We start from the raw sequence: 25,177 nt of genomic DNA on the forward strand, positions 1-25,177 counted from the left end.
GTCCCTAGAATCAGTCACTTTGGGGCCACCTAAAAATTGCAGTTGAATTTCTCTTAAAATATCGATAATTAACTTAAATCTCCTCATAGCTAGGTCAACAGACTATTTTAATAAATTTATATTATAATTCATTGTTACAACAGTTATCTAAAACGCGAAATAACGGCTTAATTATGTTTTCTAACATTATTTTTTTTATAATGCAAAAGTCTGACGTCACATTATCTATTACCCCCCCCCCCCCCCGTAACAAAATTACGGAGCCCCCCCCCCCCCCCCCCCCCATCTACGAGTGCGAAGTCATTTATGGACGAAATTAAACCATAGACCCCCTGAAGTTAAAGAGCTTCATCTCAGATCTGGATTCTCAACAATTGTACAAAGTGAAAAGTTGGTTTTAAAAGGCATAAAAGTCTGTAGTAGGAAATCTGAGTTTGGCCAAAATGTAACATACCCCAATACAATATTTCTTAACGTATCAAACCATGGCGTTATTGGCGTATTCCCGAATTTCTTCCAGGCATCTCTTCAGGGACTGCCCCCCCCCCTCAAGACGTCTACAGCCCCCCCCCCCCCAGAACAAAATGGAATTTATATAGAAAATATATACTTTTAACAGTGTCCGCCCCCCCCCCCCCCGAAAAAAAAGTCTGGAAGAAACACTGGCGTATTCCCTGTCCTATTTAATTTATAAATACAAATCGAATACAAAGCCAACCCAACAAGTTTTTAATAGATATTAAATATAAATGATAACTAAAACATGTTTACAAATAATTAAAAGACAAGATGTTGATGCTAGAAAAAAAAGTTTATTTTCCACATGGAATTTGTAAGAGCGAAACAACACATACACGTTGACATCATTGTTTCTACAAGTCGAGAGAGAATTACTTTAAACGTCAGATTTGGCACATGAGACTAATTTTATATGGCATGTTGTATTACCATTTAATCTGGCCATTGTATTTTACCTGCAGAGTGTTGAGGCAACGATCAAAGCACAACACAATAATACAAAGGCTCGTGAAAGCTTAATTAAACAAAACCAGTTTAACAATAAGCCAAATTTGTTTATGTTATCACATCTAATGCTTTTCATTATAAACACTTTTAAAAATCTAAAATCAACTGGCCAAGCAGCTGAAGCAAAGAGGCTAAAATTTAGTTAATATTCAAATTGAAGTCAACTTTTAATAATTTTATTGATTCTAATTCTAAATATTAAAAATAATATTAATGATTTGATGTCTGATGAATAATAATCAATATTGAATATTTTATAATTTCATAGTATTAGAACACAATAGGCCTAATATAATTTAATACTAATTTACATTTATTAAAAGTAAAAATAATTGGAAAAATGACAATCACTGGTGTTTAAATTTATGAAGGTCTAGAGTCTAGATCTACTCATTTTAAGTTTATTATTAATTAATTATGGATAAAACTGTATTTAATATAGTATAATAGTAGATTCTATATGTTTGCAAGAAAAAAAAATGACAATGAATTATATTTAATTCTAAAAGCAAAACTTCTGACAAATGCTTTAAAATGCTAAAGCAGATTGCCATGACAGTTTATTTGAAACAGCAAATTTAATTAAAAAAATAAAAAGACATTTGTCCATCATTTAGTGTTTTGTGACCATCATAAAAAAATAGTTTGTGACCTTTATGACAAGAAAACAAGATTGAAAAAGTGATGTTCAATTTGGAAAACAACTTTGCTCAAGCCCGTATTGCACAAAAATAAACATCATTAGTATTTATAAAATTCATAGAGGTTGGACAATTGAAAAAAGAAAATTCATGCAAGACAAGTGTCTAGTACCCAGATGTGCAACTAAAGTCGTTTCAACTAAATGGTTAATGGAAAGCTGGTACATGTTATATGTGGAAGACCAATTTAAAACCTGACATTGACAATCATTCAAAGAAGGTGGCGACAAGTTTAAACTCAGATGTATAAGAAGATGTGAGACTACATGGGTCAAATGGTCTGGGCAGCAGGGATCTTCTAACTCTCCCCCATTTTATGCATCATATGGCTTGTTTTCCCCAGACTTAAGCCTACTGTTCTTTATGGATTTGCTTCCATAGCCTTTGTCAACCCAAGAACAAACAAGACAGCTATCGTTTGATTTTGGAGTTTTCTCTCCTAGATGGGTTGCTAATGAGCCTCATCTGCTCAGGGTCTGAACTCGGCACTATTGCAGTTAGCAATCAAACAGTCTCCTGCGCAACCACACCGACCCCCTGCACTGATCTAATTTTCAACAATACAGAAAAGTATTACACAGAAATATCTTTTTTATTCTACTATCCTGGTGGATCTTGTGCATGTTTTGAATGGGAAAAAAAAAGGAATGATTTTGAGTGTTTTTTGTCTTGAAATTCTTAAGGCACAAAACACTTTGCATTTACAAAAAAATCTGGAAAACTAATGAGCAACTCTATGGTCCCAGAAGAACAAAACAGACAGTAAAGGAGAAAATAAAATGGATGCTAATATGCATGTCATCTGCATGAAAATTGACCACACAGTAACAAATAATCATGTTTTTATCACAAATACCATCTAAGTCTAAATTTATAAATGATACAGAGACAGGGCATAAAAAGCACTTGTAGCAAACAGCTGTGAACTTGTGAAAAACACCCAAGCATTAGAAATTTGACATCAAAGTTTATAACAAACACAAACATTTATTGTGATTTATAAATTGGCACAGAAAAAAAAATTCAGAAACTTGAAAAATGTCAACAACTGTACACATCAGCATGGCCAAACATTTGAAAGTCAGCAAGGCCTGACACATTTTTATGCTAAATGCACTGCAGGATAGTTGAACTTTGGCCTGCCAGACTTTCTAAGCCTGGCCTTCAATTGTCAAACTTTCTATTCACTGCCAAGGTTTGATCTGCTAGACTTACTAAGACACAAATAGTTCTAATGCTGATTAGTCCACTGTATCAGGCAAATGCTGCACACAAAACCAAAACTTCAAACCTCACATGTCCAGCCACTACATTACATAGGAACTTTGAACCTCTCCATCATATGACTAGAAAGGATTTAAACAAAAAATTAATTATAGCTTTTTAAAAAAATAAGCAGTCATACTAGATTTTCATACAAACTTTGATAAATAAGTTCCACAGGTAAAAAAAAAAAACAATGGTAAAGTAGTGACTAAGTGTAAGTTTACAATTTTTTGGTTTCAGAAGATTCAATTTCCTTCAAAATTACATTTAAATTTTAAAAAATCATTGACATTTGATGAGGAAAAATTAACAGCAACACACTCAAGATGTTAATATATGTTCTATTACACTGTGAGCCTCAAAGTCACACAACCAAACATGCAACATTTTTAAAGATGCATAGACAATAAAATATATCTTAATCAACGTAATGTTAAAAAAAAAACATGGTTTTTCTACATGAATCAAACAACTTAATTTGTAGGTCGTCAGTTTTTTTGGACATGGTCCAATAATTACAATAAAAAAATTATTAATTTATGGAATGACAGCATCAAACAGAACATTTTTTAGACAGTGTTGTCTAATCAAACAAATATTCTCTGAATAAACCAAAATTGGATACTTGGCTATACATACATTTTTTTTTTACGGCAGCTAATTTTGCAGGCAGCACAGGAAGTACGTTCCAACACTGGGCACACTGACCTAATTTAGGAATGCCAAGCAATAAGATGCTTCTAGAACACAAGTTATATCAAGAATTCAGCAAGAGTGAGGGGAACATTTTCAGCTACAAATCATGGACTCTTCTAATAAATGCAGTGTGGACACTGCTGCATCCTTGACCCTCTGGTCTGCGTGACGTTCACCTACAGATCGGACCAGGTCTATCACACCTGAGGTTAAAATTTCTTCTTGAAGGTTTCCTGGGAAAAAATTAAGTAATAGTCACATACACAGTCAGAACTTTACAAGTGCTTAAAACTAGGAGAATTCAATTAATTACAAAATAGGAACTGTTTGAATGAGAAGTAATAATCATTCTCTCTATTAAAAAAAAGTATTATAATTGAATTATCTTCATTAATTAAGAATACAAATGTTTTCTTATTTAGCCGGTTAATTGAATATTAGTTATAACAAATGGTCAGTAGCTGAAGATTTATGCTCATAAGGAGTAATAACAAACTCTTTCAACAAGAAGAAATCATTACTGAGTCAGCTTTTCAATCAATTGGGCTAACATCTTTTTTTCTAGTCTCCCAGGCAAGTATAGATTAAACATTGAAACATACAGAATACATAAAACAACCAGCCAGTAAAGGGTCAATATTTGAAAGGATTAACTGTGAACAAAACTCAGCCAGGCAAGCTTGGAAAACATATCAACAGCTAGCAAACACCTGTTACACCAGGCTATAAAAACTGAGGAGCTAAAACATCAATAGGTACGTGGAAATGTTGCATGAAATAAATTATCAGCGGCTAGCAAAATGATCACATGTTAAGGCATGCTGTATTGATTTCATTATGCTGTGCTTTAATGATCTATGAAAACAGGTGTATCTGCGCAAGGATAGTGGTAGAAGGCTAGCAATTTTAAAAAACTTTATTTTTGGTACTTTGACAAACAATAAAACTAAAATGATGCAATTAAAAAAAAAATCATTTTAGTTTTTGACAAAATAAATACAAGGTTTTAAATGATGGAGTTTTTTATAAGTAACTGATATTTTTAAAATTCTAGATGTTGAATTAATTATTACTTTTGCTTTATAATTATAAAGTTACCAAGACTTTATAAAAGGACAAATTGAAGGTTTGGAGTATAGTTTGCCTTAAGACAACCTTAAAAAACCTAAACAAAGCAGAAAAACTGATAGATTTTACTACATCAAAGAACAAACATTCCTATCTCTTGAAAATTTGTAATTAATTTTTTTTTATTTACTTTAAAATTTAATTTAAATAAATATTACCCATTTTATGTTTAAAGGGAAGCAATCAAATAATAAACTAATATTATCATAGCAAATTTATGATGAAAGGGAAGGAATCAAATAATTTTTAAAGGTATAGAAAAAAATAAAGCATAGAAAAAAAAGCAGAAATTATAATTGATTCCTTTATCTCACTTAGTCAAAAAGTTTTGAATAAATAAAAATAAAAAAAGACAAAACATAAAGAAAACAAATATTTCTTTACATTTTTTCTGCAGTAATAATATTTATTTGAAGTGAATAAGCATGCACGTAAAAAGATGAACACATCACTGAGTGAGACAGGAAGAGTTGGAACAACATGTAAAGACTTCAGGGGCAGGTTTACATTTGGTTTTAATTAACTTTAAAATCTAATTAAATAACTTGTGCCAGTATTGAATTGTGGCCACACAATTTAAAAACATGTCAAAGATGCAAAGAGTGCGGGCTAACTGTGGAAATATAATGATGATATTACCATGGTGCCCGCGAAGTCTCAACCCAAAAACAAGAGGAAGAGAAGGAAAAAAGAAAGGGAGCCTACTGCGAACGTCGGGCATAAGACCAGTGCAGGCGAGTAGCGCACAGGGTGGATGCACAGACAAGGATGCTGAAATAATGGCCAGTGTTAGTCACAACAGTTTGCCAGACTAACATTTTGTATACACCACCAACATCCAACAAACATTTTTTTTCTTATTCCTAGTTTGCTAAATCTTTAAACAGTTGGGTGTACTAGATATCAAAGGAGATAAACAAAAACAGGGGAGTTAAATGATAAGGTTAACTAATCTATAGAAAGCTGGAAATGTACAGTTAACCTAATAGGAAATAGGATAATAAGTTACAGGGAAGAATCATAAGGTTAATCTATACAAATCTAAAAAAAAATCATGTAAAAACTTAAGACAGAGGGAGGGGCTTTTCAAAGAGGAATGACTACCATGTGATGTGCTGAGTAGCAGCTGATCAACAATACCAGATCACACAGTGGACATTATGTAGACATGGTTAAATGTCAGGTGTCAGTAACCTTATAGATAGTGTCAAATATTGGTTTGTGTCAGGGGTCAGTCACCTGTAGTAGTTGATAATTTTGTTATTGCAACACTGAAAGTTATATTTATTTATGATAATGTTAAGATACTGAAAGTTATGTTTAGTTCTGATAAGATATAGATTCTAGAAACTCCAGAGAAAATCGTTTTATACAAATGAAATTTTTTTTTCTTAGACTATGACCCTAATTAAAAGTGTCACATTATACAAAAGAGCCACACAGTAAACCCTTATCTAGATAGATCTCACTACTTTAAGCAAACAATCTTTAAACTAGTTTGAAGTATTCAAAATTTCAATAGATCCTCTATTAGGTTAGTAAGGAAAAAATTGAAAAGCTATGAGATTTAGACTAAAAGGTATTGGTTGAAGCAAATTTTTTATTTTAACTAACCCTGTCATTTTGTTTTCTAGCAGAGTGTAGAAACATATCACCCTGTATGAAAAAAGTCACTCCTACTTTGTTTTACAGTCACTGAAACTGAAACCGTATGTTGTAGAATATACTAAACACAGTGAATGTTTACCTGCATTGGAGAGAGACTTGAGGAGACTAAAAATATTGCACACCATCTCCGCAGGCAGCTTCTCATCCTTCAACAGCGTCACTATGGTCTCTGCCAGGTTGGCTTCCTTCAGTGGTATAGCTGCTTCAGCTGGGGGGGGGGGAGATAATTACACACATTGTTGCCATCTTTAAAGGTTTGTGTCACTCAGTCATGTAGAGTCACTTCTAGAGGTCACAGTACTCTGCGAGTTATTTCAGTACAATAAAACTACATACATTGTTGACGTCTATAAAGGTTAGGGTCACTCAGTCATGTACAGAGTACTCATTAACTTCCGCATGAGAAACACTACATACCAAGTGCTGTACTGGCTATCATGGTCAGTGCCAATATGGCTTCATTCTGCATGACTAGATGCTCTGAGGTTGCCATAGATACCAAATGTCCGATGCCCTCAGCTCTGATGAGGTTCTGTATAACTGCTGAGGACCTGCTGTTCTTTACCAGGGATGCCATTACCCTGGTTGCTTCCCCTAGAACACACAAATGATCAGTAGGCCTACATCTATCTGTATAACTTTCTAGACTCTCTAACCCTCCTCCCACCACTCCCTCCTCGCTCTCCAGTGTTTTAAAGCAAAATATTTTTAGTCGCAACATTGGTAGTGTTGAATTCCCAAATTATGAATTACTGAAAAGTAGAAAATAAAACAACTAAATAGAGGCATAAGCTACACCGCTGGTCGGCTTGTATTTTTATAATCAACATACTGATACTTTGAACCAGTATTACCATGACATACCATATTTAACTCTTAATCCCATGTCTTGTGCTGATCAGAAAAAGGCAAACATTGAACACAAATGCGTGACAACACTAATTTTTGTGTTCTATAGCAAAAATTAGCTTTGTTGTATTGAGTTTAAAAAGATGCCTGATAGAATCCTCTCTAAGCCTAGCAATCCATTGGACAGATGAAGCAGAGTTCTTATTATATTTGTATTTATTATATTTTTGCAAGAAAATCTGACCTCTTACCTTTAACCCCAGCATGGGCTTCCACCCCACACCAGTCACTCAAACAGTCAAGAAAAGCTCTCTCTTGTCCCAACTTGATGGCAGCGGCCTCTAATGGGATTATAACATGGGGCAATTGAATACTTTATACAGCCTCTAATGGGATTATAACATGGGGCAATTGAATACTTTATACAGCCTCTAATGGGATTATAGCATGGGGCAATTGAATACTTTATACAGCCTCTAATGGGATTATAACATGGGGCAATTGAATACTTTATACAGCCTCTAATGGGATTATAACATGGGGCAATTGAATACTTTATACAGCCTCTAATGGGATTATAACATGGGGCAATTGAATACTTTATACAGCCTCTAATGGGATTATAACATGGGGCAATTGAATACTTTATACAGCCTCTAATGGGATTATAGCATGGGGCAATTGAATACTTTATACAGCCTCTAATGGGATTATAACATGGGGCAATTGAATACTTTATACAGCCTCTAATGGGATTATAGCATGGGGCAATTGAATACTTTATACAGCCTCTAATGGGATTATAACATGGGGCAATTGAATACTTTATACAGCCTCTAATGGGATTATAACATGGGGCAATTGAATACTTTATACAGCCTCTAATGGGATTATAACATGGGGCAATTGAATACTTTATACAGCCTCTAATGGGATTATAGCATGGGGCAATTGAATACTTTATACAGCCTCTAATGGGATTATAACATGGGGCAATTGAATACTTTATACAGCCTCTAATGGGATTATAACATGTGGCAATTGAATACTTCATACAAGATAGCCACAGCCTATAATGGGATTATAACATGGAACAATTGAATACTTTATACAACATAGCAGCAGCCTCTAATGGGATTATAACATGGGGCAATTGAATACTTTATACAAGATGGCTAAGGGCTCCAGTAAAATCATCACATACAAATATTTGGTTGATTAAATAAATCTAGAACAGAAAAGGCTAACAGATAATTAAAGTAGACTTTCTACCTTAGCTAAATTCAGTATGTAAAAAGATCTCACAATTTTTTAACTTCTGAACTTTAAAAAATAATTTTTAGCATTATTTTTGTTATGACAAGAACCATAATACTTTAAAAAAAAATTAAAGCATTATAAGACTATATAAGAATATAGTCTTGTTTGAGTTTAAATAATGAAATGATATTTATATATTCAAAAAATTTGTATCAAACCTAGACAGTGCTAAAAAACATGGAAAAGCACTATAACTACATCTATTTTCATTGTAATCGAAGTCTGATTCATCAGCCAAGACATTCTGATTGATTATAGTTTCAATAGTTTCACTGCCTTTACTTTTAAAAAAAATTCCTCTCTTTAAAAAAATCATTAAAATTGACTGCCAGGAATAGATGGTGAAATAACAAAATGGAAACTTATTACTTCCCTTGGCATCTAATTCAGCAATACTTCATTAATACTTTGAAACCTATAAACTGCACATTGATCAGCTGTATTTAGGAATAAAACCAGTGTATCATAATAATTGGTGTAAAATTTACTTAAAAAACAATGACACACATGTGCAGCAGGCATCTCACCTTGACCTTCTATCAACATGCGTAGAACACCCAGAAGCTTGAAGACCACGGCCATGACTTCAGAATGTATCAGACTCATGCAGACCTCTAGCACTCCGGCCTCAAACAGGCGAGACTTGTTATCCACTAAAAGGTAACAGAGAATGTACACCATAGTTTGTTTAGAAATATTCTACAGTCAGTTCATGTTCTAACTTTTTAAAAACCTCAAACTTTCAATGACTATTGTAAAAAAACTTATTATAATTTATTTTCACATAACAGGTAGTATTATTATTAGTCATTTGAAAATATTTTAATTATAGACATTATGTATATATAAAACATTATGTAACAAAAAAAGATAATTGTGCAGTTTATGTGAGTTTTTTTTAGCATGAAATGATACAATGTTAAAATAATAAATCATGACACTGTTCATGTGGCATATATTTGTATTAGAGAAAATGAGTACCTGGTATAGCCAGATTCCTCAGTGTACTCAGCACTGCATGCTGTAATGTAAAACTTGAATCAGGTCCTGGCCCACTAGACTTGAGGAGGGTCACCAACTGTTCTATGATGCCCATCTCCACCAGCTGGAGGCAGTAGGTGTCTGCAGGAGAGTAGCACATCTTCACAGGTCAACACAACACAACATCACAGTGGGGTTATTTCAACACAACACACCTTCACAGTGGGGGTAGGAGGTAACACACCTTCACAGTGGGGGTAGGAGGTAACACACCTTCACAGTGGGGGTAGGTCAACACAACACACCTTCACAGTGGGGGTAGGTCAACACAACACACCTTCACAGTGGGGGTAGGTCAACACAACACACCTTCACAGTGGGGGTAGGTCAACACAACACATCTTCACAGTGGGGGTAGGTCAACACAGGTGGTAACACATCTTCACAGTGGGGGTAGGCCAACATAACACACCTTCACAGTGGGGGTAGGTCAACACAACACACCTTCACAGTGGGGGTAGGTCAACACAACACACCTTCACAGTGGGGGTAGGTCAACACAACACACCTTCACAGTGGGGTTAGGTCAACACAACACACCTTCACAGTGGGGGGGGGGGGAAGGTCAACACAACACACCTTCACAGTGGGGGTAGATCAACACAACACATCTTCACAGTGAGGGTAGGTCAACATAACACACCTTTACAGTGGGGGTAGGTCAACACAACACAGCATCACAGGGGGGGGGGGGGGGTAGGAGGTAACAAACCTTCACAGTGGAGGTAGGAGGTAACACACCTTCACAGTGGGGTAGGTCAACACAACACACCTCCACAGTGGAAGGTAGGTCGACACAACACACCTTCACTGTGGGGGTAGGTCAACACAACACACCTCCACAGTGGGGGGAGGTCAACACAACACACCTTCACTGTGGGGGTAGGTCAACACAACACACCTTCACTGTGGGGGTAGGTCAACACAGGTGGTAACACACCTTCACAGTGGGGGTAGGTCAACACAACACACCTTCACAGTGGAGGTAAGTCAACACCTGGATGCTGTGTACCTGAAGGTCAACCTCTACTTACCTCTTCTAGCAAAGTTGCCAATGGCCAGTGTGCCTAGAGCCTTGAGGGTGTCTTTCTCTGAGGAGAGCCAGGCTATAGACTGTAGAAGGATTGGTCCTGTCCCACCCATGTACAGCTTCTCCATGCTGTTATCTGCAGGGGTGCAAGATCATTGTAATGTGGTACTAGATCATGTGACATGGTACCAGATCATGTGACATGGTACCAGATCATGTGACATGGAGCAAGATCTTTATGATATGATACAGAAATTACAAAGGCTGAGATTCATTGATGTTCTTAACCTGTCTGCCAAATAAAGCCTACCCTATCTGCACTACAAAAGCCCAGCTAGTGGCTTACAAGTGAGACAGCAGCCAGGACCTGACCACAACAACCTGACTGTATCACCTTGAGGACTGTGTGAGCAGGGCACCTCAGGTAAACAACTCACTCTCCCACCATCTAGACAGGTGGTTCCACTTAACATTCCAACACAAGGTGTTCTCTAATGGGTGTCAAACAGATGGGGGGGGGGGGGGGACTTCCAGTACACCCTCCCTTTTTACCTGCACAGTACATCCTCCAACTTAATCTCTTCATTATTTATTTTCTCTATATATTTTAATCAGCCAGTGTAGTATAAAAGAAGAGATGATAAAAAACTTTTAATAGACTAGGAAGACACATGACTATCAGTTCAACTGAGACACCAGTTTGGTGCACCTTACACCAGTTTGGTGCACCTCACACATGTAGCTGCACTTTACACCAGTCCTGTGCACCTTACATCAGTCTGGTGCACCTCACACCAGTTTGGTGCACCTTAAACCAGTCCTGTACACCTCACACTAGTTTGGTGCACCTTACACAAGTCATGTGCACCTTACACAAGTTTGGTGTACCTTACACTAGTTTGGTGCACCTTACACCAGTCATGTGCACCTTACACAAGTTTGGTGTACCTTACACTAGTTTGGTGCACCTTACACCAGTCCTGTGCACCATACACCAGTCATGTGCACCTTACACAAGTCTTGTGCACCTCACACCAGTGTGGTGCACCTTACAGCAGTCGTGTACAGCCCATACCAGTTTAATGCACCTTACACACCATGACACCTCTTTTCTGATACAATCTTCATAGTGCTAAAACTTTTGAATACCTCTTCATCACAAGAGCTAAGAATCAAATTTCAGTTCAGTAAACAACAATATCATTGCAGACACTAATGCTGTTTACATTAACAATGGAATTCATATTTTTTTTTTGCAGAGCAAGGCTTTGTTTGTCTATTATTGGATTAAAGAAAATGAGACTAGCCTTAAGCAGGGTTAAGTAAGTAAAACCTAGGGGGAATAATGCAAAAGATATTGACCCCTAGGATAATTAAAATTGATCCGCAGTGGATTAACTGACTTCTAGCACAATAAAAGCAACAAAAACTGACCTCCTAATAGAATAGAGACCAAAACATCAGAAGCTGCACTATAAAGTCAACATAAACTAACCTCCTACTAGAATAGAGACCAAAACAGAGGCTGCACTATAAAGTCAACATAAACTAACCTCCTACTAGAATAGAGACCAAAACATCAGAGGCTGTCTTGACCAGCTCTGCATCATGGGCATCAGAGTTGACAATGTTGACAAGACATTGACACAGTCCATTCTCAGCTGCTATGTCTTTAGCGGTCTCTATGAATGCAAATATAAACATTTTACAAGTCAAATAAGGATGAGATGAAAACAAATCCAATAAGACTGAACATAATCAGTTAGTGAATTACCCAACCTGACCTGAAATAAAATGAGTTAGAAGACCCCCTGACCTGATTCTGTTAGATTGGCCAGCAGGTCCACTATCATGACCAGAATATTTTCTTCCACTGATGTGTCCAGCAGTTGTTTGAATGTGTCCAGAAGTCCAGACTTGATGGCTGCGGCCTTCCCTGAGTCTGAAAACAAAAGTCAACATAAGAACCAACTTAAAGCCTTCTAATCCTTCACATGTCAAATGTATGTATAAAATTCCATGTTTTTCTTGTATGTGTTCTTTCTTTAAAATTCAAGTTAAATTAAGTTTTGTCAAACCTAATCAAGACAACAGGTCAACTGCTTCTATTTAGCAACACAATCTTTTTAAAAAAAAATGTCCCAATTCTTATTACAGATCTCAAACCAAGCCATCAACAAACTAACTAATATTTAATTGATTAAAACAAGAATACTGACTATTGATGAATATATGGCTCACATGCTCTATGTTGATACTTAAATAAAGATTTTTGCTACTCCCCCTTTCCAACACATCCTCAATGTTGATGTATAATAACACAGGTATAAACACAAGTAAAACCAAAGCTACTGCCTTCCAAACACATGCTGGTAAAAAAATAGGGCTGAGCTCCTACCTGACTCTGTAATACTGCCAATGGTAAGTAATGCCATGTTGACTAGGTCACCGTCCTCCATGTGTGAGCTCAGGCAGGTGTTGAGGTACTCAAACACATTCTCATCTATTGCACTGTCTTGTAGTAATTCTGTCAAGACAAGAATAGACTAGAGTCAAACACATTCTCATCGATTGCACTATCCTGTAGTAATTCTGTCAAGACAAGACAAGAGTCAAACACATTCTCATCTATTGCACTGTCCTGTAGTAATTCTATCAAGACAAGACAAGAGTCAAACACATTCTCATCTATTGCACTATCCTGAAGTAATTCTGTCAAGACAAGAATAGACTAGAGTCAAACACATTCTCATCTATTGCACTATCCTGTGGTAATTCTGTCAAGACAAGAGACAAACACATTCTCATCTATTGCACTATCCTGAAGTAATTCTGTCAAGACAACAAAAAACTAGAAATATTGCAGTTGTAACAATATTGTCAAGATCTCATTCTTATTACAATTACTTACAATCCAATACAATGCAATAGTATAAACAGTATAAAATGGTAACTATTAATATTCTCAAAGAGAGTTGAGCATTGTAAAGTATCACTAAAATGGGGTGGCATAGCATCAGTGGATGGGACTCAAGGACACTACATGGATGTGGCATAGTGTAGCCTCACTGGTATAACGGACATCTTAAGTCAAACTTGACATTTACAGGGAGGGGCCCTTGTCAGGTAAACTTGATATTTACAGGGAGGGGCCCTAATCAAGTAAACTTGATATTTACAGGGAGGGTCCCTAGCCTAGTACATGTCTGATGGCAGCATTCTGTTGAAGTCATGCATTCTAACAAGATACATCCTAACCCATTCTGTCACAAAATGTTGGTCATTCTGTCACATTAAATATTTCTGTCATAATATATAGGTTGTTAAATCCTCCTGTCAAAATAAATTGGTTATTAACCATATTCAGTCCTAATATGATAGTCATTAACCCTATTCAGTCCTGATATGTAAGTCATTAACCCTATTCTGTCCTGATATGTAAGTCATTAACCCTATTCTGTCCTAATATGTAAGTCATTAACCCTATTCAGTCCTGATATGTAAGTCATTAACCCTATTCTGTCCTGATATGTAAGTCATTAACCCTATTCTGTCCTGATATGTAATATGTAAGTCATTAACCCTATTCAGTTCTGATATGTAATATGTAAGTCATTAACCCTATTCTGTCCTGATATGTAATATGTAAGTCATTAACCCTATTCTGTCCTGATATGTAAGTCATTAACCCTATTCTGTCCTGATATGTAAGTCATTAACCCTATTCAGTTCTGATATGTAATATGTAAGTCATTAACCCTATTCTGTCTTAATATGTGAGTCATTAACCCTTAATGTCCAAACAAGTGGATCATTAACCCATTGAGGGTCAGGTTATAAAAAGGTCATATGAGCAGCAAGCACACACGTCAATGTGTAACAATATATAAGGACAGAAGCCGTAAACAGAATACAGTACACAAGTTGGCTACACGTCTACAAGTTCCTCTATCTAGCATAGGACCAGGAAATCGATGTAGATTTTATCTAGCTTGCATTGGTCCACTACAGCTACATGAGCCCCCAGTCACGTGTATGCTAGTAGCCTACACACACGCATACATACACACACACAATAGATTAATAATTTGATATTACCAGAGTGGATACGAGCTAGGCCTAAACAGCTGAGTCATCAAATAAAAGTAAACAGTCGATGGGGGGAGTAAAAAAAAAGTAACCGGGAGTTGTCTTCAGTAGATTTTGCTAGCCTCCCTTGATTGACCCGAGTTGTCGAAAATAAACTCAAAATACGATCCCTAACTTTACAACAGTGAGATTTTAAGAAGTGGGAGTGAGCTCCCCTAACTTTCTAGTCTATTTGTCTATTTGTAGATCGATGTAGAATGGACACTTCCAGTGGTATTGGGCTAGTAAAATAATTGGTAGGGTAAGTGTGTGACGAAACCGCTCGTTTTTTTTTTTTTTTTTGGAAACCGCTAATAAAAAAGTAAAATATATCGTCACCGGAAATCACCAAAATTTTATAGAAGGCTATGTAAAGGATCTAATTCTAATATATGAAATATCAACCTAACTGAAACGCTACTTTAGATCGTGTTTACACACAGAGACACACCAATACATACAAGATTGCAAACCTCGTTTTTTCCCACCCAGAAAGGTGTAAAACGCCGAGATTTGTCAAAATCTTGATTTCGATATTAAAATACTTCCACCTTGTACTCGGATTTCAAGAAAGTAAAAAAAAAAAAACCATAGTAGTAGAACAGTACCAATAAAAACACCCCGAGTGAACAATGCTAGATCTTCTGTGCTCTTCAATGTTTTGTGTTAGGTGGTCTCTGACAACGAATCGCAGTTGAAATGTTTCAGGTTTGACAGCAATTCTGACAAATACCTGGCCATGTCAAGGGGACTCACAGTGTAGAGCTTCTAGTTGCTGTCGTCAAGATAAGGAGCATGTGAAGATAGGCATACGCGTCTCCCCTCACCCCCAACCATAGACATGGGGCGGGGTGTCATTACACGATGATCAAAGTGATGGACATCTACAGCAGGCAGCTATAAATGGGTACCATTCAAAAGGGGAGATACTCGCTCCCACAAGTTTATCTAGTGGTTCAGTAGTTGTGTGGCGTACCCCTCCCCCTGTATTGTTATCATATCTCCCCCTCCCCCACACACGATTATGGTAACGATGATTATGACTCCCACGCAGCCGACGAGTTCCAAGGTCAGAACTCTCAGACAAATCGATGACCAGACCAAGCGACCCTCTGATACAGATTGATTGTAGGGGCGGGGGGCGTTTGGTGATGATGATGGAGACTAGCTGAGTTTCTCAGCCGTTATTTCATTGTGCTACATATCTTCAGTCAGCACCTCACCTACGCAGAGTTTCTTCCAGACATCTCTTCGAGCGAAATGGAATTTATATAGAAAACATATACTTTTACCAGTGTCCGCCCCCCCCCCCCTGAAAATGTTGATCGCCCCCTCCCTCCCCCCGAAAATATCAAGTGTCTGGAAGACACACTGCACCTACGATACTCCGTTTTCTCTTTGACTATTCTATAAATTTGAGATTAGGGGTCACGCTTTTTTTAAACGACATCTGGGCTCCCCGCGTCATAAAGTCTGACCCCCTTTAGAAAATATCACACTGCAGCATACCTCCCTCCCCCGTCCTCACCGCAAGTTTCGTTTTGTTTAAACGGCAATTTTGTTCTCACATTAAATGAGCTGGGTCAATATTAGGTATAAGTATACTGATAATACTAATATATTTTTAGTTCAATTTACAAAAAAAAAAAAAGGTTTTCAATTGCGCCTTCTAAGAATTCTTTAAAAAGTTCCTTTTTAAAATTTCAAAGTGTCTGGTCATACTTTCCTCTCCCCACAGGCGTAGCGACCCTTCCCGGCGCCCGGGGACAAACTTTCGATTTGCACCCTCCCCTCAAACGTTCGATTTGCACCCCCCCCCCCCTCAAACTTTCGATTACTTTTTGCAACCCATTTTGGCACCTAGTCACATGAACAACACCTTAGGGCTTAAAACTGGGCTTTGGTATCTTCACCGGATATAGCTATATTGAGGTAACCTATTTTATATACTTTCCCTCGATACTATTGTAAAATTGGTTCCTCAATTATAATATCAGTCGCACTCAAACTTTTGTAAATCAAGTTAAAGAGAAGAAAGTAGAGTGGTCAAGTCGATGCAAACAGTCGGCTAGTTTAAAAATCATCAAGAGGAAAAGATCTGAAACAAAAAAACGGTCCAGTACTACCGCTAAACTACCAGCCTATCATTGGTCCCTGGAGTTCACGGAACGATAGCCTCAGCAAAAATCAATGACGTCAGCCTGCCGCCCACACATTCAACTTTATCGTAATTGATCATCTAATTTAGCCGGAACACAACACCACGCTCGGGGAATGAACAGGGGAGAAAATCAGAGAAAATTGCTTTGGTTAAAGGGAGATAACTTCCTGCAACAAGCAACTCGGCCCCCATGTCAAAAACAGCGACTTAACGATAAAAATAAGATAATTAGTAGGTAAATGATCTAGTTACACGATGCTGCAACAATGTTTACCTTTTTAAATGTAGCTAAGAATTTAAAGAATTTAAAGAATGGTAAATGATACAGAAATCAACTCTTTAGAATGTCCAGTTACTTAAAATGGAAAATGCAAAGCTAGACAAGTATGATTTATTTTATACTTGGTTCCCATGTTGCTAAATTATGCTTAAGCATTTTGTACTGGATAATCTGGTACAAGAAGGCGGCCTACATAATTCCTAGTTGATACTTGACAACTTCAGTAAAAACACAGTTATCCTGGTGAAATATCTGACAACTTCAGTAAAAACACAGTTATCCTGGTGAAATATCTGACAACTTCAGTAAAAACACAGTTATCCTGGTGAAATATCTGACAACTTCAGTAAAAACACAGTTATCCTGGTGAAATATCTGACAACTTCAGTAAAAACACAGTTATCCTGGTGAAATATCTGACAACTTCAGTAAAAACACAGTTATCCTGGTGAAATATCTGACAACTTCAGTAAAAACACAGTTATCCTGGTGAAATATCTGACAACTTCAGTAAAAACACAGTTATCCTGGTGAAATATCTGACAACTTCAGTAAAAACACAGTTATCTGCTGAAATATCTGACAACTTCAGTAAAAACACAGTTATCCTGGTGAAATATCTGACAACTTCAGTAAAAACACAGTTATCTGGTGAAATATCTGCGTGACAAACATGTTGCTACTTCCCTAGTGCTGTTTGACTGTACTTAAAACAGGTGTAGTTGTGACTCCACACAGCCCTACCTTAACTGACTAAAAAACCAACATTAAAAGTGAATAAATCAACCATCTTCATACTTCAGATGATAACTAAAGGTTGATTGGCCATCTATCTTGTTATAAGAATGGCGAAAAACAAAATGTACTCTATTTATTTGACCAAGTCGTGACCATCTGGTATATGCCTGAAACTGGGGAACTCCACCAGAGCAGTGGCGTAGGCAGGGGGGTCATAACCCCCCCCCCCATAGACCCCTCGATATATATATAAAGTATGAGGAGGGGGGTGCAAATAGAAAGTTTGTCCCCGGGTAAAAATTTGAACCCCCCCCCCCCCCACATGAGACGATCCTGTCTACGCTATTGCACCAGAGTGAGAAAAAAATGAGAACTAGATTTACTTAACTATGATCAATCAGTACATCATGAACAATGTAATGGCCGGGAATTGATCAATAATTTAGTTCTATCCATTACAGATTGAATATGTAATGAAAGGAGCCCCCATTACAGAGTGAATATGTAATGAAAGGCTCCCTGATACAACAGGGGTTGATGGGAATGGATATCATTGGTGATTCACGTCATTCAATACTTAAATGAGGCATAAGTAGGTGATGGTTGTTTCATCTTGTCAATCAGTAACTTAGTCATGAATCACGAAATTGTTAGTGGATTTACATGGATACTGTTACATGTTTGTCATTAATTAGGAAAAATTAGTGAACATTTAGAAAATGTTGGAGAACATGTAGGAAGTATAAGTGAACATTTAGGGCATGATTTTTTGGACAAGTTAATGAATATTTAGGAAATGATAGTTATAATTTAAGAAGCAAAACCTTGTAATCAGTTAAAGATTTCAAATTTAAATATCAAAATGTACAACTAAATGTGTATTGAGCTTAAAGGTTACTGTTGTTTTAAACTTGATTTCTGTAAAGGATATGTATAGAGTAGCAGATAAGATTACGGTAGACATTCAAAGATTTTGAGCCCATCTTGATGTTAAACAATAACAAACATGATTCAAGTAGACATCTAAAGATATGCCTGCATCTTGAAGAAGACAGAAGTCCAGTCTTGAAGAATGGAATTTAAAATGGGCTTGGCATCACAGGGGGAATCTCATTATTCAAATCAATGTCTGCCACATCTAGGCAGTGTAGCAGCTGTAGCCCATTACAGTGGTTATCTTTCCCTGAACCAACAAAACATGATTTCACAGTGAACAGAATTGTCTCCCTTTCGCCCCACCTCTCTTAGCTCTGGCATACAAATTTGACAGTCTTAGGAAAAGTTGAGCTTAATTCTCTATAAACCACATACATATTAAGCTCAGGGGACGTTACAAGAACATGACTAGACTTCTTGGAGTACATATTTACAACGTGAGATACTAAGTTAAGCAAACATATTAGTGAATACTCAACAAAACAAATTAATAACAATAGAATCAAGAAATTATATAACAGAGATAGTATATAACAATATAGCTAAAGTTTTTATGGATAATACTTTAAGAACAAGTATCTAAAGATATTATTCCATTTAGAAAAATAATTTTAGACTATTCCATACAAGTATTTCACAAACAAATCAACAGTGTTTGAATATTATACAGAACTGCTAAAACAGAATTCCTGTATTAATTCTTACCAGAAGCTTTTACTTTCCATCTAACAAGTTCAAAGTTTACCTCTTTTTTTAACATACTAAGTTAATAACATTTTTATTTGACTAATCATTACATTTCAGTTTTTTTCAGAAATAATATTTTTTCAGAAATGATATTTTAACCATATAGAATCATCAATGCATGTCAAATTAAAAACTATATAGCTTAATCATTTGAATGTATCAGTGAATTATAATTATGTGGATCTAGGATAATAGAAAAAAACAGCAACATAAGTATTATGATAGTGACAAAAATATCACCTAACATAATAAATAAACCACATCAATAAAAGGTTGCCACACTCAACTTAATAAATTAGATAATTAGAATAAATGTCATATACCACTGTCAGCACTACTAGAAAACATACATAAGGCAACTTAAGTGGCATTTGGATTATAACTAGACATAGAAATTAGCTACATAAAAAGACTTCCCCCCCCCCCCCCCCCCCAAAAAAAAAATTGTGTTTAATGTTATCAATTTTAAAAAAACCAACATTAGGCTTTTATATAATTCACCTGGTTGTAAGAATCCAAGTTGTAAAAGCAACCAGACTTAAATGATCAAAGCTGCTTGTTTTTGCTATAAGTACAAAACATCAATATCTGAACTTACCACAGTTGTTGGTGAGGTTCAAAAGGAAGCCACATAAAATAATTCGCAGACGAGATGCCCCATCCTCTGTGCTATTATTTTGTTTAGACAGCACATTTAATATCATTGGTAAACTCTTTTCTTTCTCTACAGCAATACGAGCTTGGTCTGTACAACAAAATCATAACGAATTATAGAGAAATAAAAATCAAATAAAGCTATTTATTGAACATTTTTTAAAAGGAAAAGCAACTCATCGTATTTTTAGAAGACTGTTGCAAATCACCATAGAGCACAATTTTCTTAACAATTTGTCATAATCAAAACATTTTAATTCATAACAACTTACCATTAGCAATGCACATATTTCATAGAAATTCATCATTATCATACCACATTTGTCATAAGAACTCTCCATTATAATAACATTTATTTTATATCAAATGGCCATTATCATAGCATCTATTTTATAACAACTCACCATTATCATAGCATATATTCCCTAGTGCCCGACACACTTGAGTTGCCAGGGAAATGTTATCGCTCGTTAGATGCTTGAGTAAACTGGGTATCACACCTTTGTCCACTAGCGGTTCTCTTAAACTCTCTATAACAGAAATTAATGTCATAATACATTAGTTGTTTAATGATTCAATCAGAATTTAAAAAAAACGCTGTAGCATACATTCAGGTTTAAGCTTTCCCAAACCTGTTTTAGCAAGTTCAGCAATCAACTGCGCACAGCTGGCTAAGAGTGATTCCTCTTCTTTTCTCTCACTCTCTAGTTTCTTAAAAACGAGATCCATAGAACTATGATGTATGATCGAATCTTGTATTTTGTCTTTCTCTGACTCACTTTCATCTTGAATGAGAAGAAAGAAATATCTAGTTACATAGGCAAAAATATTAAATGATTTTACAAATATACAACTAAGCTGTGTTTGAAACAGAAAAGTAAAAGCTCATATTCTTAAGTTTAGAAATACGTTCTATTGGTAAGTAATTAGTAAGCACTTACTTAGCTCACACACTAATTTGATGAGCTGTGAAACCTTTTCAACCAGACTATCCGAGTCATTCATATTCATCTTTGACAACAAATCCATTAAATTGTCTGGAAAATAGTTATTTAAAAATATACTTTGACCAAAACAACATAATCAGATTGATAATGTTAAAAGGTAATACATTTTAAACTACTTTTAAAACACAATGCCTATGGTCTATATCTTTTTAAATTCAAATTTAGCCTATTTTATTATGTTAGAAAATTATCACTATCACCTACCTACTGGTCATTATTTCAGTCTAATTCTTTTCTAATCTAAAATTAAATGTGATCGGTTTATATGAGTATCTATCAAGTTATTTGCTTTAATTATTACATATTTATAAAGTGGGAGTATTGGTACTACTAATGTCTGATAATACTCTTCTGAAAATAGGTGTGTTAGATTGTAGTTTTGTAATCTCAGATTTAATGTTATGATCAGAAATTATTGAGTTAGCGCTATGATAGGACTAAAGTTCAGGTTTTGAAGATGGCATTAACATTAGCAAGTAACATTTCTGTCAAGTTAACTACAAGTAATCTAAGCTCTTTTTACATAAAAAGAAGACTCCATTATTGTGACATTATCAGAGAGTGGTATAACACATATCCCATTTAGTGAGTTAAATGTTTTCTCCAAATCCTAAAAACAAAGTGTAGGATTTTTTAATAATAACAATGAATGAATTGTACAGATGGGCAAAGTTAAATCATTAAAATTTCAAATTAATTTGCATTTTTTTGACAAAGTTATAAAATTAGTAAATAGGCTTTAATATCTAAAATCTAAATATTAGGGCCTAAAAATTAAAAATAAATAAATAATGGGATTAAATATATGTTGACTACTCAGTCTACTGCAAGTTGATCTTGAATTAGTTCTAGTCTTTTACATCTAAAGTACTTAGGGGTTGTCCATAAATGACGTCACACTTGTAGAGGGGAGGGGGTCCATAATTTTGTGACGGTGACAGGGAGGGGGGAGTCAGATGGTGCGACGTCACACTTTTGCATTATAAAAAAGCAATGTTAGAAAACATATTTTAGACGTTATTTCGCGTTTTAGAAAACTGTTTAAATAAATTGTAATAGGAATTTGATTAAAATACTCTATTTCAACAGAATTCAGACAAGATTTTGGAAAAATATCGATGTTTAAAAAAAAATTCAACTGCAATTTTGAGGGGGGTTGTGGGCTGAGGTGTGACATCATTTTAGGGGGGGGGGTCTGGCTTTTTGTGATGATGTGTGACGGAGGGGAGGGAGGGAGGTAAAAATCGTCAAAAAAAAGCATGACGTCATTTACATTTATGGATGACCCCTTAAGTACTAAGTAGTATAAGATCTAGTAAGAGACTCGGGTCACTCACTGTGTAGTAATCATCATAAGAGTAAGACTAGTACTAGTAACACAACTAACAACTACTTCAACTAGATCTAGAGAGTTAGTTGACTAAACTCAGTAAACTGTTTATCAAGCACAAAAGACGTAGTTGTGGTATTTAAGAGTTTGAGTACTCTAAGTCAGTCTAAGTCACTCTAAGTAGACTCGAAAAAAGTAAATCATAGACAGAACCTAGCATCTAGATTCAGAGGGCAATCTGGTGAATCTAGAAAATAGATCTAGATCTAGGAAACAAAATAGATAGATTATATTATTAGATTCTAGATCTAGTACTACTGACTGAGACTAGTAGTACTACTAGTTAACTAGATCTAGATTTTCTAGAATCAGATCTAGATTAGATTCTAGATGTAGATCTACTTAACTTTTTTTAAACTACATTTTATGACTTTTAGATCTAGATAGTACTTACTTACGACTTACACAACACAACACAGTCACACACTGTCACACATACTAACTTTAAAACCCTACCCATGATCTTTTAAATGGCAGTATCAACTTTCAGTTCAAAACAAATTTCCAATTGTAAAACGTAGATCCATAACAATCACAAAAGAATCATGAAAAAATAGCATAGCACTGCCTCAGTTTACAGTGTTGCTAACTTGACACCGGAAGTAAATCGGTAATCGTATTATACAAAAAGTTATTCATATTATTCGCACAATATATCCTATCTAGACTCGAGATCTAACAGCTTATTTTTATTTTATAAAATAATAATAATTTAAGTACCATAATAATATGCTACAGTTTAAACATTTGTATATTTTAAAGAATAATACCCTTTGCATAAATTTAAATAACGTAGTTCTAGAATATATTTGTTTGTAGGCCTATTTAATTTTTTGCATTCTTTAAAATCGAAAGGATACACATTCTTTTCGGGTATTATTATCAAAATATACACACATCTCCTTTTAACATCACAATATGATTTTTAAAAAGTTTTAAACTACACATAAATTATTACTTTTTAGTCTTTTGACTGTTAATGTATATAATTTGAAATAATTCAGTTCTATTTTTAGATTTCCACGAGTCGACTATTTTTCTTGAAACTCAGACGAGGCTAACCCATTCGTTTTTCGTGTGATAGCTCCACAGCTTCATGGCGGTTTCGATCAAAACATGACCACGTTCACTGTAGTTTTAACAGGGGGCTCTCCCTGGGGATTTAGACTTCAAGGTGGCAGGGAATTTAACGAACCTGTGAAAATAGCCAAGGTAAGATTATCTAATACTTTTTATCAATTTCGCAACATGTTTACCAAAAGAAAATTAAGAATATCTAAACTTCGAATCGGACGATACCTTGTCTCGGCCTACGTTCCACCTTGCTTTTACCTGGTATTTCGCTTCTCTCGTAGTCTTCCAGACTCTCTCTTTAAAAATGTATCGAAACTAAAGATGCGGTTTCAATGAGAATGTGATATTTCTTGCTTATTTATCTTTATCTTCTTTTTTTTTTAAATATAAGAAATCAAATAAATTCTATTGGTATAAAAAGGTAAACAAACAAATAGCCACGCCCATTTTTACCCAAGTTTAAATTTCGCGTCCCATTTTTGATCATTTGTAAATGTAATGTATGAATCTCCTAGGCCCTAGCTGTCACTTTTGCCGTATTCAAGATTGATTTGCTTTATTTTTCTAGATTACATTGTTTGTTTCTCTCAACGATAAATGTAAATGCAAAAAAGTCACGATCAATCAGTTTTTGCCAACAAACGTACTACTAGATCTATCTAGATGATGAGTGAACGCTGTAAGGCTTCACAATAGAAGAAAAAAAATATTTAAAAGTTTTAGACGAGTAAAAGAGCGGAATGACCTCTACGCAACTTCATTCATTATTAGCTAACCACAACGACACTCCCCCCCCCCCCTACGTTACCCTCTATATTAACCTTTGTCTAACGTTGAAATAGGATGTGTGTTTGCCTATACTGTAATACAAATGGAATTCGAACGAAGGTAGGGGAAGAAATGTTGTGGTGACGTCACAAGTATGATTAATTGACGCTGTGATTTCATTAATCTCCTTAGTACTGACGAATGGCGTGTCGGATCACCGAAGGGAGATAATAATTTTAAAAAGTTTCTGGCTCGCCCATCTTTGCCCCCAGCTGACCTCAAAATGGGCTTTCACTTTCGTCGTTAATGACATTTCTTGTTTTCTCTCTTGCTGATACTAGACTGTACAAAAAGTACTTTCTTCTTTCTGCCTGTTTGAAGCTAGACTATGCACATTGTACTTTCTTGTTTTCTGTCTGTTTGAAGCTAGACTATACAAATTGTACTTTCTTGTTTCCTGTCTGTTTGAAACTAGACTATACAAATTGTACTTTCTTGTTTTCTGTCTGTTTGAATCTAGACTATACAAATTGTACTTTCTTGTTTTCTGACTGTTTGAAGCTAGACTA

The 25,177-nt window shown here is 35.6% G+C and overlaps 1 protein-coding gene across 3 annotated transcripts; it reads right to left on the reverse strand.

Moving 5' to 3' along the window:
* Window positions 1–3,782: 3,782 nt before the first annotated feature.
* On the reverse strand, window positions 3,783–23,348 carry LOC131931347 (rap1 GTPase-GDP dissociation stimulator 1). Of its 3 annotated transcripts, none has more exons than XM_059288132.1 (16): window positions 23,223–23,348; window positions 21,311–21,406; window positions 21,002–21,154; window positions 20,774–20,899; window positions 20,314–20,460; window positions 13,124–13,252; window positions 12,542–12,667; window positions 12,279–12,407; window positions 10,730–10,861; window positions 9,636–9,776; window positions 9,182–9,307; window positions 7,586–7,675; window positions 6,903–7,079; window positions 6,565–6,693; window positions 5,523–5,588; window positions 3,783–3,922 (listed from the first exon to the last, which is right to left on the reverse strand). In XM_059288132.1, exons 1-16 carry the CDS (start codon window positions 23,224–23,226, stop codon window positions 3,783–3,785), a joined length of 1,911 nt encoding a protein of 636 aa, XP_059144115.1. In that variant the 5' UTR covers window positions 23,227–23,348. The 3 variants fall into 3 exon arrangements, with proteins under 3 accessions (XP_059144115.1, XP_059144114.1, XP_059144116.1); XM_059288131.1 differs by having other exon boundaries at window positions 5,457–5,588; XM_059288133.1 differs by lacking the exon at window positions 5,523–5,588.
* Window positions 23,349–25,177: the final 1,829 nt, after the last annotated feature.

This window comes from Physella acuta, unplaced genomic scaffold (genome assembly GCF_028476545.2).
Source record: "Physella acuta isolate Inbredline_101_S28 unplaced genomic scaffold, ASM2847654v3 ptg001947l, whole genome shotgun sequence".
NCBI lineage: Eukaryota > Metazoa > Mollusca > Gastropoda > Physidae > Physella > Physella acuta.

Coding starts and splice junctions, on each gene's coding strand:
- LOC131931347 (XM_059288131.1), bottom strand. Junction 21,155..21,310: donor CAAATTAGTGTGTGAGCTAA/GTAAGTGCTTAC, acceptor TTCTCATTCAAG/ATGAAAGTGAGTCAGAGAAA. Junction 7,080..7,585: donor AGCCCATGCTGGGGTTAAAG/GTAAGAGGTCAG, acceptor TGTGTGTTCTAG/GGGAAGCAACCAGGGTAATG.